Raw genomic sequence first — 17,850 nt, 5'->3', positions numbered from 1 at the left:
AATAGTACTACAAAAACGTAATCCTCCCCCACCAGCCTTTTAAATCCTTCAAATGCATAAGCATGTATAATGAAAGGAGCGATTTAATGTAGCTATTAACTTGAATTCACCAAAGGGGCTTGATGACACCAACCAACATCATCATCATCATCATTATTATTATTATTATTATTATTATTATTATTATTATTATTATTACCCACCTCCATCTCCTTGAAGGGACTCGGGGCTGCTTACATGGGGACTAAGCCCAGAATACAAATATGCTCGCTCTCTCTCTCTCTCTCTCTCTCTCTCTCTCTCTCTCTCTCTCTCTATATATATATATATATATATATATATATATATATAACAAAGAATAAAAACACATAACAACAATGTCATAAAAGCAATTAACCACAGAATAAAAACATCAAAAATACAAAATTTCTTGAGTCAATTTTTGTTTTCATAGAACTTCATCTTGCAGACTATTAAATGAAAGGAAGGAGCAGAAGTAAAAATGTTGATCTCAAGGTAGGAAATAAGATCGCCCAATAATCTGCTATTATTATTATATTGTTCATCAATTCCAATGAGGTGAACTTTGTGATGGTCAAACTAGTGGATGCCCCAGTTATTTGAGATGGTGAAAATTGAAACAGAACTCCAAAATCTACTCTACAGTTGGGGTGAATAATCAACAAAATTTCAAATTTAAATAAACATAAAGGGATGTACATTGCTATATTTGCACTCCGTGTTCTGTTCACCAGTTTCCAAAAGACACACAGATTCTGATAGCCTGATAATTTCATTTCCATTGCCTCTTCACATCTTTCTGTAATAGTTGCCAGTCCAGGCCTGAATTCTAAACAAATGGAAATTTTTGCCAAGAAGTGAAGTGGTAGAAAAGCTATCTTACTTTCTTTTTGTATTTATTGTGGGTATTTCAGTTCAGCTGCCTGCATTCTTTCCATCAGACTGAGAATTAAGTAGGGAACTATTCCTCACCTTTCTCAGAGACGTAAACCAGAATGTGAAGGAGGAGGAAACCAGGAAATGGCATTTCCTGAGTATTTGCATTGAAGGGGAAATGCTGATGTGGTAGTGACTGGATGTTTTTATTTTTTAAAAATGAGCAAAAATTGCTCTGATCTGTGAAACAATACAGGCTAATTATCTTGCCATGATTTTAGGAAACTTTCTATTCATTTTAATCAGGATTAGAGCAGTTAGACTGAGCCTTTGGGGCCATCCATGGAATTGAGAATCAGGTGGATAAGTAGATTTCATTCTGCAAATCTCTTTGGATATTACTCTGGAGGTTGAGCTGTATCCTCACATTTTGTTTCAGCATTTTATTTTCTTATTAAACTATAAGCTATAAAGCTGATGCAGAATGATTTATGTATTCAGCTGGTTCTCCTGGCATCTCCCTTGTTTTTTCTAGTTGAAGTTCTTTTGTTTATTTTGTTGTAGTACTGTGGCTTATTATACAAGACAGTGTTTCATCTAGGAGAGTTTTGCTATTCAATAGTAATATGCTTTTATATTGCTGCTTTCTACTTTGCTTTGTGAGCTGGGCTTGTCAAGTAGTATGCAGGAGTGAGGGATGTGTTTGCAGTATCAAGAAACCCACACCCCTCATGTATGCATTAAAATAATTAGCAGATAAAGAAAAGTATTTTTCTTTTTGTTATTTCATGAAATGTGCAAAAGATAAAGGTGCTGTATTGCTATAACTCTGATGAACAGCATGGGTGTTGGGATTCTTGCTGTAATAGAGATATGAGTTACAGGTACCTCTCATACCAAGTAGACACTTCAGAGTGACTCAATAGCTAGGTGAAAAAAAATCTAATTTTAGTCAATTTTGTATGTTTTTCAAATGTAATAGAACAGGGAAAGAAGAAAGTCATTGCTGAAATCACATGAACAGCATGGATATATTAGATACTTCAGAGAAATCACCGTGATCTGAATTGTGAGACTAGCAAATTGTTCAGTGTATTTTAATTGCAAAACCCCTCCGCCCTGAAATCTAATTAATTCTTATCCCCATACATAAATTATTTGAATAGTAAGTTAACAGCAATCATGCATATGCAATTACGTTTCCTAGAAAAGATATAACAGCTGGTGATTAGTTGTAGATTTATGGAATCAGAAGGGCTGAGATCATTGTCTTGTCCATCCCTCCTCTAAAAAGACAGACCTTCCATTCTTTATAGCCGTATAGAGATTAATTTATGTGAGCCAAACAAGAGCCCTTTGATAGAATAACAGTTGGAAGAAACCATATGGGCCATCTAGTCCAATCCCCTACCATGCAGGAAAAACACAATCAAAGCACTCCTGACAGATGGCAATCCAGCCTCTGTTTAAAAGCCTCCAGGGAAGGAGCTTCCACCATACTCCAAGGCAGAGAGTTCCACTGTTGAACAGCTCTCAAGGTCAGGTGAGTCTTCCTAATGTTCAGGTGGAATCTCCTTTCCTGTAATTTGAAGCCATTATTCCAAGTCCTAGTTTCCAAGGCAGCAGAAAACAAGCCTGCTCCCTCTCCCTTATAACAGTCTTTCAAATGATAAAACATGACAGTCATGTCTCCTCTCAAACTTATCTTTTGCACTATAGCTGATAGTCCAGCTGTAGTATATATTATTTTGCTCCACTTAACCCCAGTCTACATATTATCCTATGTAGTTTTTATTGTATAGGGCTAAATAACATGATATACAGGCAGTCCCCGAGTTAAAAACATCTGACTTACAAACAATTCATATTTAAGAATGTGGGTGAGACAAAAGAAAGTGAGAGAAATCTACCCCTCTGAAGGGAAATTCACTCCTGAAAAAGTTATCATGGGGGAAAGGTGTCTCAGCTGAGGCTTTCTCAGCAATCCTTGTTTTCACCAAAATCCAGTTATCACAGGGGCAGATAGTATGGTGAAATCTTTTGAACGGGGACACAGACAGGAAAACAAACACCACAGAGATATTAATCTTTCCTAATGTTATCGAAAGCATATGTATGTGTGTATGTATATATGTGTGTGTTTTACATCTATATATATCTGGAGTTACACTTTTAAAAATGTCCTTGTTCCAACTTTCAAACAAATTCAACTTAGAACAAACCTAAAGAATCTATCTTATTTGTAACCTGGGTATTGCCTGTATTACTGAGGTCATATCAGTTACTTGAGACATGCCTCATTGGTTTAAAATGTGTCAGTAGTCACACATCTTACATTGATAAGGATGGAAGAAGGATGCAGCAGCACTGTTTCTGGGGACTCTGCCATATCATTTGAAACTAAAGTGGTCCCATCCATTTGTAGTAATGAAGATTCCAAGGATTGTTGATTACTAATTTAGAAATAAAGTTTCCTCCAAAAATGTGATAACCAGTTAAGAAGTGAAGGATTGTGATAGGATACACATGTGAGCTTTTTAGGTGCTTTACTTTTTTCATCAAGTGTCATAGTGTTTTTCAGTTTGTAACTGCAGAGGCTAAAACCTTTTAATATATGGATGCTATATATTTATGAAGTTTTTGGGGTCCTGGTAATTGTTTTGTGGGTTGTTATACTCCCAAGAGGGCCAGTGAAGTTGAACCCTGGGAAACAAGAGTTCACATCTCCATTTGTCAATGGAAGCCTTTTGGAAACCTTGGGAAAATCACACCGCATTCAGCCTCAGGGAAAACCTCTCTGAACAAATCTTGCCATAAAACTTGCCAGGATCAGCATAGAGTTGCTATAAGTCAGAAATGACCTGAAGTCCCACAACAACAATACATTTTAGCTTTGTCTTTTAAATGATTTTATGCTGTTAGATGTGAAAATATTTATTTGTTTTAAATTCTTACTGTTAAAGTTGTGTTTTTTAAAGTGACTTACTTTGGGAGCCACCTTGGGTCCCACCCTGAGAGAAAGGAGGCATACAAGTGAAATACATAAATAAAGCTTTTGCCCTTTTCCCTGAGATTTACAAGGATTTTTCAATTCACAGTTCCTGGACCAATAGATACTATTCCCCGAACCTGTCAGTTAAATCCAGATGTATCACAAGTCACACAGCTATTGAATATGAACAAGCTTCGTCAAACAGAACAAAAATGTGGAGGTCAACTCTTAACCTCACCGGAATTGGGTAGGTTGTAAGACTAATGCTTGTTAATTAAATACAGTACTCTTTGATTAAAAATATCAAAAATGTTTTCAGGGCCATGTCCTCTTCAATCAAGAGCCAATTTGCATTGCCTTTGTCCTCTGAATGAACAAGTAAAACACAAAAGACTTGAGTAAATTTTTAAACAAGACAACACACAAACATGTACTGGTGGTGGGCATTTCATAGACACATACCCCTTTGGGGCTGTACCATACTACCACATCAAGATCAAAAACAATGCCATGTAATTTCTAACCTAGGTATTCAATGCTACATATTTATTTGTGAGGATCTTATCTAATTCCAAGTCCTAGTCTCTGTTTTATTAATGCTCAACTATAAACCAACTTTTTCGCTTTTTTCCTTGACTTTCTTCAATAATCATTCCAAGTCTGCCATTTTCTGCCAGTGGTCTTAAATTATTCTGCATGTCTTAAATTATTAATGTTCCTTACTCCAATTTTTACTCCTCCTTTCTCTCAGTGTAATCCAGTTTTACCTATGACATGTTCACCATACACATTAAATAGGGTGATAAAATGCAGCCTTGCTTGACCTCCTTTCTCATTGGAAACAATTCCATTTCTCCAGATTCTGTCCTAGTGTTAGCCTCTTGTCCTGAGTAGAGGTTAAGCATCAGGATAATCAAACGTTTGACATGCCCATATATCTGATGGGGAAAGAGTTAATCTGACAAAACGAGTCTTAAGGAAGTGATTCATATGAGTTGGATCCTGTCTTACATGCTTGTGTTCCCCAAAGCAGTCATCTACCACTTTACTTATAACATTGTCTTGAGGTGTACCCCTCGCAGTAGCCCCTTGAAAATGAATTCCGAGTGGTTATTTTCTTGTAAGAAAGCAAAAGGGATTTACTTGTCGACACCAGAGGAGGAGAGGGGAGCTCATTTTACCTTGGAAAAATTCAGCTTCCATCACCCTAGCTTAATATAGTATCTATTTTGTACATACAAACTCAGAAACTAGAGAACTGAGTCAGTTCTTGTTTATAGAGGCCTGCCCTATAATTTACACAGTCTTAAGTTATATTCCATTTCTTAGTTGTATTGGGATGTGATAAAGTTTGGGTAACTGCTTTTTACTTCTATAGTAGAGTCTCACTTATCCAAGCTAAACGGGCCGGCAGAAGCTTGGATAAGCGAATATCTTGGATAATAAGGAGGGATTAAGGAAAAACCTATTAAACCTCAAATTAGGTTATGATTTTACAAATTAAGCACCAAAACATAATGTTATACAACAAATTTGACAGAAAAAGTAGTTCAATACGCAGTAATGTTATGTTGTAATTACTGTATTTACAAATTTAGCATCAAAATATCATGATTTATTGAAAACATTGACTACAAAAATGGCTTGGATAATCCAGAAACTTGGATAAGCGAGGCTTGGATAAGTGAGACACTACTGTATATAGATTGATAGATTGCTGTCTTGAATTCTGTTTTGGGAGAAAGTCAAGATAATAAATAAATAGTGTTGATAACTGGTCAGTAAAAAAATATTGCATTAGGGCTGGTTTTACACTACTTACGTAAATTACTGATTTTCATCTGGTCTCTGAAACAGAAAGTAAGGCATAACTTACCTCTCCAGAATCTCCTTTTTGTATCAATTGTTCTCAGAAAAGGCATTATGGTTTGTGTTGGATTGCATCCATGTGGCAGTTTTTCAGAATCTCTGATCATTATTCTTTGAAAAAATGATGGTCTCTAGACAAAGAAGAAGGAGCAAATTTGGATAATTATTCTTGAACTGGTTTGGAGAACAAGTAGAAGACAAAGTCATTGAAATATTCTGCCCTTCAGAATTCCTATTTGATTGTTCTATGTAAGACATGGTCACTTATGTTAGCACTAAGCCTCATACCATACCAAATTTGCTCAAATTTTCCATTTAAAGAAAGAAATAGCTGCCAAACTGTTGTCCCCTTTCAAGAATAGCTATGTTAATATCTTTCTTGAAAAGAAAGTACTATTTCTCTATTAAATTCCATGATGAAAAAAGATCTTTATTAATATGAATGGCAACAAAATAAGAATGGTAAATGGTTTAAGTTACCATAGTAGTCCTTCTGTGTCTAATATAATGAAAACAAAAGGTAATAGAGTTCATTTAATTTTGGATAACCACTTAGGGGTATAATTATTTTCTATTTTTTTATTTCCTACTCTATATAACAGCCTGATCTGCTTTAATTTTATAAGCCATTTAATTATATGTTTGAATAAAAATTCAAGACTTCATCTAGGTATTTCAATGTCTTTTATTTTAAAGTTCAAGGACACTATGATGCATGACATAAAATCATATGGAGAGGGGTAAAGATGAGCATGGGTACACTGGATGGATTCATTCAAAAGTTTTAATGATGCTATTAATACTTTTTATGCATGAAGTAAAAACTACTTTGCTGATTATTCAACTTAACCATGTCCTTTAATGAAAATGCATTATGGCTTCATACAAGTATAAACATGGGATAAACATGCATTCAGTATCCTGAAACAAATAATGAATCATAGTGACCAGATAGCAGCTACACTAACATTATTCAGATGTTTATGTAAATATAAATGTTCCTTATACAGTATCCTCTTGGTTCCAGGATTCCCATGTATACAAAATCTGTGGGTGCTCAAGCCCTGTGGTATACAATGACATAGGTAATGGTAAAGGTTTCCCCTTGATATTAAGTCTAATCATGTCTGACTTTGGGGGATCATGCTCATCTCCATTTCTAAGCCGAAGAGCCAGTGTTGTCCATAGACACCACCTAGGCCATGTGGCCAGCATGACTGCATGGAGCACCGTTATCCTCCTGCTGAAGTGGTACCTATTGATCTACTCACATTTGCATATTTTTAAACTGCTAGGTTGGCAGAAGCTGGGGCTAACAGTGGGAGCTCATCCCTCAAAATGACACAGTAAACATAAAATAGCAAAATCACGGTTTGTCTTTATGGCATTGTTTTTAATCTTTTGAAACCATGGATGGTTAAATCCTTATGTGCAGAATCCATGGATACTGAGGACAGATAGTATAGGACTTTAGATTTATTCAGTTTCAATTTTAAATCGGCTAAGATGTTGAGGCTGTATCGACCCAACTAGCCCATTACACCATGTAACACAATTGGGAAAAAAATCTGTTCCTGGTTTGAAAGTGTTATTCCTCTTTAATTGTTCGGCACTTACTTTGAAAGTAGTTTTTGTGGCAGCCACGACTATGTTGAATTAGTTGAGATTTGATGAGATATTTATTGAAAAACTAGCAAAATGTGCTGCAGGATGTCCTGCAAAAACAAGATTTTTTGCAGTTAATAAACTTTTTCCTTAGTTTTATGATAGAAACAATTAGGAAACAACATTTATAAGCTAGGGGAAAAATAATGTTACATGGTGTTATCTGCTTGGACCTAGGACATTAGCAGTACCACACCACTGAAGCTAACCTATTTGTTGCCTGAATTATACAGAGATGGATCATTATCACTAAAGAGAAGAACCAAGAAACATCGGGTTCCTGGTCAATAACCAGAAAAGATGATATATGAACCACATCCAAGCACCCTTCAGAATTGAACATTAATTTCCTTTGAATTTGTCTTTGTCTTTAGGTTAGCATCTGTCAGCATGATCCCTATAAATCCTATCTATGTTAAAATCTATTACAGAATTCACATGCCTAAGTAGGTCCTCAAAGATTTCTCTGGCCATTCTAGATTCTGATGTGTACATGATTCTCTCGCTATTGATCTTTCTCCCTCTGTGAAGATTTTCAGAGGGATAAACATGTAGATCTGTTGCGTCAAAACTGCAGTACAGCATATTTAAGGCTAAATTGTGGAATGACTTGCCAGAAGAGATCCAACCGCTAGGTTTGTTTAAAACAGCATTAATGAACAATCTCTTCTAGCAAGCCTATAGAGATAGGTTTTTTTAATTGCAAGTTTTTAAATCATGAATGTATTATGTCTTTATGCTTCTTAAACATGTTATGCTCTTTTAACTGATTATGTATTTTTAATTGGTGTTCATGTTTTCAGCTGTGTTGTGTGTCTATTGCTGTATTTTAATCTGTTGTTCCCTGTCTCAATCCATATGGAGAGAGGAGAAAGAAATAATAATGATTGCAATGATGATGCTAATAACTATTGTTATTATTATTGTTTTCTTGCATTTCATTTTGTATAGAACACTTCCTTAATGTAATCTTCCATTTCTAATGTATAGTCACATCGTACAGGACAACGAGAGAGACCACTGCAATATTGGGCGTAAAAACTATTGTCAGTGAAAGCTGCATTGACACAGGTCTATTACTTACACACACACACACACACACACACACACACACACACACACACATATATATATATATATATATATATATATATATATATATATATCAAATTAAATAAAAATTGTAGAGCACCCAATATAATCAGCAGAAAATAAGAGACAAGCCCCAAGGAGCTGAATGATGTATGATTTATTAATAAAAACCCAAGGCATTTTGGCAGTTTATGCTCTCCAAGACCTTGTTCAGTAGCTTCTTCTTTTCATTCAGTACACTGTGTTAAAGTTTCACCACTAGAAATTTCTGAAGTTAAATTCCAAACAATACCCCCAAAAAAGACTTTGAGAGCATATGCAGACAACAATATGTTGGGCTTTTTATTAATCAAACATTTGTCACTGAACACCTCAGAAGAAAAGAGATAATGTTTAAGTGATCTGCCTGGGTATACCAAATAAACAGTGTAATTAGTGTCTTATGAAGGTTTCTAAAAGTTGAAAATGAGAAAAACATGGCTCATTTAACTTTCTTCTGAACATGAAGGTTATAATCAGTTAGAATAGTATGTCCTCTGAAGCCTACCTATTCCACAAATCTCCAGCTAGATCCCTCATGCTACCAACAGGTCTTGGTAGTAGGTGACTCCCTCCTTAGAGGAACGCAAGCCATCATTTCCAGACCGGATGGGATGGCTCGAGAAACATGCTGCCTCCCGGGGCAAAAATACACCATATCACTCAGAGGCTCAGCAGGCTCTTAAAGCCCCATCACCCTCTGTCAGGACCCTGGCTGCAGAGCACCAATAACCTTACACAGAGGCCAGTCTCTATCTAATATCTTTATTAAAGAAATATATAAAATCAATAAAAACAAGTGAAGAATATAGTTCAGAAGCAGACCTTTCAGATGAGGTCAAATATAGTCCAGAAATGTATTGTCCAATATAAGATATTAGAGTTCAAAGTTTTAATCCACTTGACCGAAACACACACTTTGCCAAGCAATAGTGTGGGGAAATAACAGTCTTTAAAGTCCAATGAAGCTTGACAACAAGGCTGAAAATAAACTTGATTCTTGACTAGATCCGTGACTGGAGGCAAGACGAACATGAAGCATGAACAGAGTCCGTGGTAAAACCGTGAGACAAGGCAAGGCTTGAAGCTAGATCCGGAAAGCAAGGAACTGGGATTACGAAGTCCACACATGATCTCTCTCCTCAAGCTGATCAAGTGACTCCGCAAAGAATCCCTCGCGCCAAACACCTATATTGGGTCTCGTTTTCCCGCCAACAGAACTCTTTCCCTAGAGAACGAGAAGCGAAACCCAACTCTGTCCAGATGCATGACTCCTTAGAATTTCCCAAGGGAAGCAGACCTAATCAGCCATTTGTTTGGCAGCGATTCTCAGGCTTCTCCGATTAGCCTCCCTGACTCCCCTATCTTTAGAATAATTTTCCCTCCTGGAAAACCGGGGGGGGGGGGGGGGGAGTTCTGCCCAAGGCCTGTTTGGCTGAATTCTTGAGGGCAAACATCAACTTCCTGCAGGTGAAGAGACTCCGGCTCTTGCTGAACCGGCGAAAACCCCATGTTTTCCTCTTCGTCTGCCACAATAGTACTAGGAACAGGACTACAAGGCCCATGAGTCATCACACCCTCCCCACCTTATGTTGATTCATGTAGGTACCAATGACACCGCTAGGCATACTTTTCAAAAGATCACAAATGATTTTCGAGCCCTCAGAAGTAAGCTAAAACTGTGTAATGTACAGGTGATCTTTTCATCCCTCCTCCCCGTTGTAGGACACGGCTCTACAAGGGCCGGAAAAATAGTACAGGTCAATAACTGGCTCAGAAAATGGTGTCAAGAGGAGCATTTTGGCTTCCTTGACCATGGTCTACTCTTCCAGGAGGATGGCCTACTGGCAAGTGATGGGGTGCATCTCACACAAGTAGGAAAATATCTTTTTGCACACAGACTCACAAACTTCATCAGGCGCACTTTAAACTAGATCCACTGGGGGAGGGGAACAACAGCCTGGCAAACACTATATTACCCACGACCACAGGGAACCGCCAAAAGGCTAAATGGGGGGCTACACAAACACAGCAAGGACCAATTACCGAGAGCACAATAATCCCAAATAAACAGCTCAAGAGGAGGTCACAAGGGCTTACATGTCTTTACACTAATGCACAGAGCATGGGAAATAAGCAAGACGAACTCCAACTTTTAGCACAGCACCACACGTACGACGTCATAGGCATCACTGAAACCTGGTGGGATGACTCCCATCACTGGAATGTAGCCATTGAGGGCTATAACCTCTTTCACAGAAATAGAACAAAGGGGAGAGGAGGGGGAGTAGCTTTATATGTCAAAAACAGTTACGTTGCAGAAGAAATGCAAGACTGTAATCTGGGAAACCAGCTTGAAAGCATCTGGATAAGAATCAAGGGAACCGGGACTCAAAAAGATCTCGTCGTGGATGTCTACTACAGACCTCCGAACCAGGATATAGAAGTTGATGAAGCCTTTTGTCAACAGCTGACCAAACAGGCACAAAGAAGAGATGTAGTAGTCATGGGCGACTTCAACTATCCTGATATCTGCTGGAAAACAAACTCGGCCAAGAGCACTAAGTCCAACAAATTCCTCACTTGCCTTGCAGACAATTTTATGGTCCAGAAGGTAGAGGAGGCAACAAGGGGATCAGCAACTCTTGATCTAATCTTAACAAATGTGGAAGACCTGATCAATACAGTAGAAGTCGTCGGATCCTTAGGGGCAAGTGACCATGTGCTCCTACAGTTTGTGATACAATGGAAGGCTGAAACTAAGACAAGTCAAACACGCATTCTGGACTTTAAGAGAGCTGACTTCCAAAAAATGAAGGAAATACTGAGCGGCATTCCATGGACGCCAATATTAAAAGACAAGGGAGTTAACGATGGATGGGAGTTTTTTAAAAGTGAAATACTCAAGGCGCAAATGCAAACAGTGCCAACAAAGAAAAAAAATATGGCACGTGCGAAGAAGCCAGAATGGATGTCCAAAGAACTTCTAACTGAGCTAAAACTCAAAAGTGACATGCACAAGAAGTTGAAAAGGGGAGAAATCGCCAAAGAAGAATTCAAACGTATAGCCAACTCCTGTAGGGAAAAGGTTCGCAAGGCTAAAGCGCAAAATGAGCTCAGGCTTGCCAGGGACATTAAAAACAACAAAAAAAAGGCTTTTTTGCTTACGTTGGTAGAAAAAGGAAGAAAAAGGAGGCGATAGGGCCTCTGCGAGGAGAAGATGGGGTGATGGTGACTGGGGACAGGGAAAAGGCAGAACTGCTTAATGCCTTCTTTGCCTCGGTCTTCTCACAAAAAGAAAGCCATCTTCAACCTCAGCAACATGAAATGGACGAAGGATTTGGGGAAATCCAACCCCAAATAGGGAAACAAGTTGTCCAGGAACACCTGGCCGCTCTAAATGAATTCAAGTCGCCAGGGCCAGATCAACTACATCCAAGAGTACTGAAGGAACTAGCGGAAGTTATTTCAGAACCACTGGCGATCATATTTGAGAGTTCTTGGAGAACGGGAGAAGTCCCAGCAGATTGGAGGAGGGTGAATGTGGTCCCTATCTTCAAGAAGGGAAAAAAGAACGACCCAAACAATTACCGTCCGGTCAGCCACACATCGATACCAGGCAAGATTCTGGAAAAGATCATTAAGGAAGTGGTCTGCAAACACTTAGAAACAGATGCCGTCATTGCTAATAGTCAACACGGATTTACCAAAAACAAGTCATGCCAGACTAATCTGATCTCTTTTTTCAACAGAGTTACGAGTTGGGTCGATACAGGGAATGCCGTGGATGTAGGGGATTTACAGGGATTTCAGTAAGGCCTTCGACAAAGTCCCCCACGACCTTCTGGCAAACAAACTAGTAAAATATGGGCTAGACAAAACTATGGTTAGGTGGATCTGTAATTGGCTAAGCGAACGAACCCAAAGGGTGCTCACCAATGCGTCGTCCTCATCTTGGAAAGAAGTCATGAGTGGAGTGCCGCAGGGCTCCGTCCTGGGCCCGGTTCTGTTCAACATCTTTATTAATGACTTAGACGAAGGGTTAGAAGGCACGATCATCAAGTTTGCAGACGACACCAAACTGGGAGGGATAGCCAACACTCCAGAAGAAAGGAGCAGAATTCAAAACAATCTTGACAGACTAGAGAAATGGGCCGAAACTAACAAAATGAAGTTCAACAGGGACAAATGCAGGATACTTCACTTCGGCAGAAAAAATGGAATGCAAAGATACAGAATGGGGGACACCTGGCTAGACAGCAGTACATGTGAAAAAGATCTTGGAGTCCTTGTGGACAACAAGTTAAACATGAGCCAGCAATGTGATGCCGCTGCTAAGAAAGCCAACGGGATTCTGGCCTGCATCAATAGGGGAATAGCGTCTAGATCCAGGGAAGTCATGCTACCCTTCTATTCTGCCTTGGTCAGACCACACCTGGAATACTGTGTCCAATTCTGGGCACCACAGTTGAAGGGAGATGTTGACAAGCTGGAAAGCGTCCAGAGGAGGGCAACTAAAATGATCAAAGGTCTGGAGAACAAGCCCTATGAGGAGAGGCTTAAAGAACTGGGCATGTTTAGCCTGCAGAAGAGAAGGCTGAGAGGAGACATGATAGCCATGTACAAATATGTGAGGGGAAGTCATAGGGAGGAGGGAGCAAGCTTGTTTTCTGCTGCCCTGCAGACTAGGACACGGAACAATGGCTTCAAATTACAGGAAAGGAGATTCCACCTGAACATGAGGAAGAATTTCTTAAGTGTGAGAACTGTTCGGCAGTGGAACTCTCTCCCCCGGCTTCGTCTTTGGAGGCTTTTAAGCAGAGGCTGGATGGCCATCTGTTGGGCGTGCTTTGAATAAGATTTCCTGCTTCTTGGCAAGGGGTTGGACTGGATGGCCCATGAGGTCTCTTCCAACTCTACTATTCTATGATTCTATCTGTGTAGTAGTAGTGGTGCCCTGGTCTGCCTAACTGTAAGACAAGGCCTGACAGTAAAAATCCTTTCTCTTCATAAAGGCACTACATAGGAAGCGAATGGCTGGAAAGTTACATCGTTTCTCTTTTCCCTATGTGTGTCCCTAACAAAAAGCTATTCCTTCTTTCTTCTCCTCTTCGACATTCACTAGGCTAAAAGTTCTAATTCATTGTGTGCAAGTAATTTCCCTGAATTACAAATATAATTATGTGTCATTGAAGAGCAATTTTGATGTTTTTAATGCTTTCAGCAAAATTAATAAAACCAGCATGGATCCAGTTAATCATTATGTGCCTAATTTGGCTAAAATTTTATGTTGTTAATTCCTTCAATTCCCAGCCCAGATTATGTACTGTTGATTAGTAAATATAAAATGGTAGAAAGTGGGTGTCCCCCCCCCCTCTATTTAATGGAACCATGGTTTAATTGAACACAAAATCAAATGTGGTTACTTAAATTCAGCAATTCAACTTGCTAATGACAAAATATAGTGGTCCACGAAACACAAATCAAAACTGGTAATTTACTTAAAAATTAGCGCTCCTCTTTGCCTGAATGCTTTTGTTTCCAAAGCAGCAATGCTTGTTGGCTTTTGTTGTTTCTGCGCTGGGCTTCTGGATATGGACTGGTGCATTTATGTAGAAATTACATTGTTTCACAATGGGACACACAAAACAGCTGTATGGATACATCTCCAAATGTATGACTTAGTCTGTTCCACTGTCAAGTATGAACCAACTTTAGATGAGGTGTTTTTTTATACTATATGCATTTAGTCCTAATAATTGTCACGCTTCACAAAATATCTGAGTTTTCCCATTGCACACAGTATGTCATTGTGCTTGTTCTCATGGGTAACCCAGGGACACTGCTTAAATATACATGGTAATCTATTGTAAATTAATTCTATCGACATGGCATATCTGCATGAAAAATAACCATTTGATACATACTAGCAACATTGTTTTGTACAATAAACCTACACACGTTACTGTTTTCTACCACAGTAACACATACTTGCTATGTGCCCTAGAGCCTTACACAGTTGCATTCTCTTCTTCGCAATTAGATTGGCAAATTCAGACCTGTCCTAATCTGAATTTAAGGAGATGGCATACAAAACCTAGAATTTACATGAAACATTTTCATTATTCATGCAGTTCCCTGGTAGTGCTGAATGGCTCTACTATCATGTCATGACAGTGGAGCTATTTGAAGGTCTTTATTGCTCAGCAAGTTCACCAGCTTAGCAGTTTAACCATCAGGGGCCTAACCAAAATTACCTTGGGGAAATTGTCAGTCACCTTGGGGAATTTGTCAACCATCATAATATTTTTGAGAGGAGATGGGTATTTTTTTTATTTAGTTGGTTTGTAGTCTACCTTTCTCCCTAAAGGATCTCAAAGTTGTTTACAATAAAACTTAAAATAACTAAAATTGTGTGGACTATAAAAGCTTCAAAAGCATTAAACTGTCGATCCAATTGAAACACTATTTTTCCATCGGGAACTTAAAACACAATTAAAAACACAGTAAGTACACATTAGATATTTGACGACAGTATACCTAATTGATGTCTCAAGATCTATTGAAACAAAAAGACAGCAGAGAAGAGGCTCCAGGTTCAGAGGTGAATTCAAGTGTAGTACCCCCAAGTTATGTTCAATAATATGCTGAAAGCCTGCATTTATGAACATTAAAAACTTGTTCTCTTGTTAATATTCATGATTTTATCAGTATCACAGATGGAATATTAGTAAAATACCATATAGCACATTTGTTCTGGCAAGTAGTGAAATTATGGTTCAATAACCATGATGGACATGATTTGAAGCAGTGATTAATTCAGTATTATTTACCCATCAAAGATACTCTTTCCAGCAACAGAATTTTTGTATAGCCTTTCCAAAATGCATGTAAATCAGTGGTGGTGGTATAGTGGTGGTGGTAGTAATTAGTACTAGTGGTTCTAATTATTATTATTAGTAATAATGCAGGCATGATGCTATTTCTTTCAAATATTACTGTAAAAGCAGAGCCCATAATTAAATGCCTATAATAATGAAAATAGCCAGTGTAATGAAGATAAGTGACTATTTTGAGGAAGGCAATTAGAAGGTGCACCTCTAGCTTTTACCGTCCTAAGTACAAAGGTATATAGCCCTTGGTAAAGTAGTAAAATAATTAGCGGGTACATCCGTGACCTGTGCCAAGTTCATCTGTGTGTGTGTGTGAACTAGAGAAAATGAAGTCCCTTGAGCTCTTGGTTTTAATCTAATCTTTATTTTTAACCTTGCACTATGAATAGGAAATGAATTCTTATGCTATTCCCATCCTTTCAAAGCTTCCAAACCAGGACTTCCTAGACATAAGCCATTTGAAAAGTTTGAACTGTTATTTAATTAGTAATTTCATCTTTTATCTTTTGAGGTTTATTTTCTAATGTTGTTTTACTACTAATTAAAAAGCAGAAACTTCTTTTTAGAATGCTTTTAACTATATCCAGTTGTTCAGTGCAACATACCTTGTATGTGTTGATGTTTCCAATTAATTGCAGTCAGTTACTGTGATCATGAATGGAAAATGTTCACGTTAATCTGTTTTTCTAATTGATTTGGGGGCAGAGAACATCAGTCAGAAAATTGTAGACATTGATACTAAACTGTAAAAGGTCACCCAGCCCAAGGGAGTGATTCCATCACTCCTTAGAATTTTAGAATCTTCCATTTTTGTATAACCAAGAACTATCAAAGAGTACAAGGTTATTCTCTTTTACTATATGCAGGAAAGTTCTGAAGCCATTTTTTTTGGATAATTTAGATCAGACCCTTCACAACATAAAAGTACAATGGAGCAATTGAAAACTAATACAGGAAGCCTGATAGTGACCTAATAGAATTTTGTCTCTCTTTCAAAAGTTTGTCTTTAATGCAAGAAAGACATTTGTGGTATATAATGCGGTCATTGCTAATAGTCAACACGGATTTACCAAAAACAAGTCATGCCAGACTAATCTGATCTCTTTTTTCGATAGAGTTACGAGTTGGGTCGATACAGGGAATGCTGTGGATGTAGCGTACCTGGATTTCAGTAAGGCCTTCGACAAAGTCCCCCACGACCTTCTGGCAAACAAACTAGTAAAATGTGGGCTAGACAAAACTACGGTTAGGTGGATCTGTAATTGTCTAAGCGAACGAACCCAAAGGGTGCTCACCAATGCGTCGTCTTCATCATGGAAAGAAGTGACAAGTGGAGTGCCGCAGGGCTCCGTCCTGGGCCCGGTTCTGTTCAACATCTTTATTAACGACTTAGACGAAGGGTTAGAAGGCACGATCATCAAGTTTGCAGACGACACAAAACTGGGAGGGATAGCTAACACTCCAGAAGACAGGAGCAGAATTCAAAACGATCTTGACAGACTAGAGAGATGGGCCAAAACTAACAAAATGAAGTTCAACAGGGACAAATGCAAGATACTTCACTTCGGCAGAAAAAATGGAAATCAAAGATACAGAATGGGGGACGCCTGGCTTGACAGCAGTGTGTGCGAAAAAGACCTTGGAGTCCTCGTGGACAACAAGTTAAACATGAGCCAACAATGTGATGCGGCTGCTAAAAAAGCCAATGGGATTCTGGCCTGCATCAATAGGGGAATAGCGTCTAGATCCAGGGAAGTCCTGCTCCCCCTCTATTCTGCCTTGGTCAGACCACACCTGGAATACTGCGTCCAATTTTGGGCACCACAGTTGAAGGGAGATGTTGACAAGCTGGAAAGCGTCCAGAGGAGGGCGACTAAAATGATTAAGGGTCTGGAGAACAAGCCCTATGAGGAACGGCTTAAAGAGCTGGGCATGTTTAGCCTGCAGAAGAGAAGGCTGAGAGGAGACATGATAGCCATGTACAAATATGTGAGGGGAAGTCATAGGGAGGAGGGAGCAAGCTTGTTTTCTGCTGCCCTGCAGACTAGGACACGGAACAATGGCTTCAAACTACAGGAAAGGAGATTCCACCTGAACATCAGGAAGAACTTCCTCACTGTGAGAGCTGTTTGACAGTGGAACTCTCTCCCCGGGGCCGTGGTGGAGGCTCCTTCCTTGGAGGCTTTTAAGCAGAGGCTGGATGGCCATCTGTTGGGGGTGCTTTGAATGCGATTTCCTGCTTCTTAGCAGGGGGTTGGACTAGATGGCCCATGTGGTCTCTTCCAACTCTACTATTCTATGATTCTATGATTCTATGATTCTAATGTATTATTTTTAAAAGTATCTTTTTAAAAATTATAGAAAATGTTCATTTAAAAATTATAGGAAGTAAGAATCAAGGAA

General features: G+C 38.6%; 1 protein-coding gene across 16 annotated transcripts in view; it reads left to right on the top strand.

Moving 5' to 3' along the window:
• cfap20dc (CFAP20 domain containing) overlaps positions 1-17,850 on the top strand; it is a 294,908-nt gene that overhangs the window by 141,328 nt on the left and 135,730 nt on the right. For 13 of the 16 annotated variants that reach the window (XM_062969646.1, XM_008105414.3, XM_008105415.3 and 10 more), the window contains one exon: positions 3,996-4,136. The exons of the other annotated variants lie outside the window; for them this stretch is intronic. In XM_062969646.1, the coding sequence (XP_062825716.1) occupies positions 3,996-4,136 (141 nt within the window). The remainder of the gene's footprint in view (positions 1-3,995; positions 4,137-17,850) is intronic. 16 annotated transcript variants of the gene reach the window in all.

Source organism: Anolis carolinensis, chromosome 2 (genome assembly GCF_035594765.1).
Source record: "Anolis carolinensis isolate JA03-04 chromosome 2, rAnoCar3.1.pri, whole genome shotgun sequence".
Classification (NCBI taxonomy): Eukaryota; Metazoa; Chordata; class Lepidosauria; order Squamata; family Dactyloidae; genus Anolis; species Anolis carolinensis.
The sequence above is the reverse complement of the archived record's forward strand: the minus strand, read 5'-3'. Positions and strand labels throughout refer to the sequence as shown.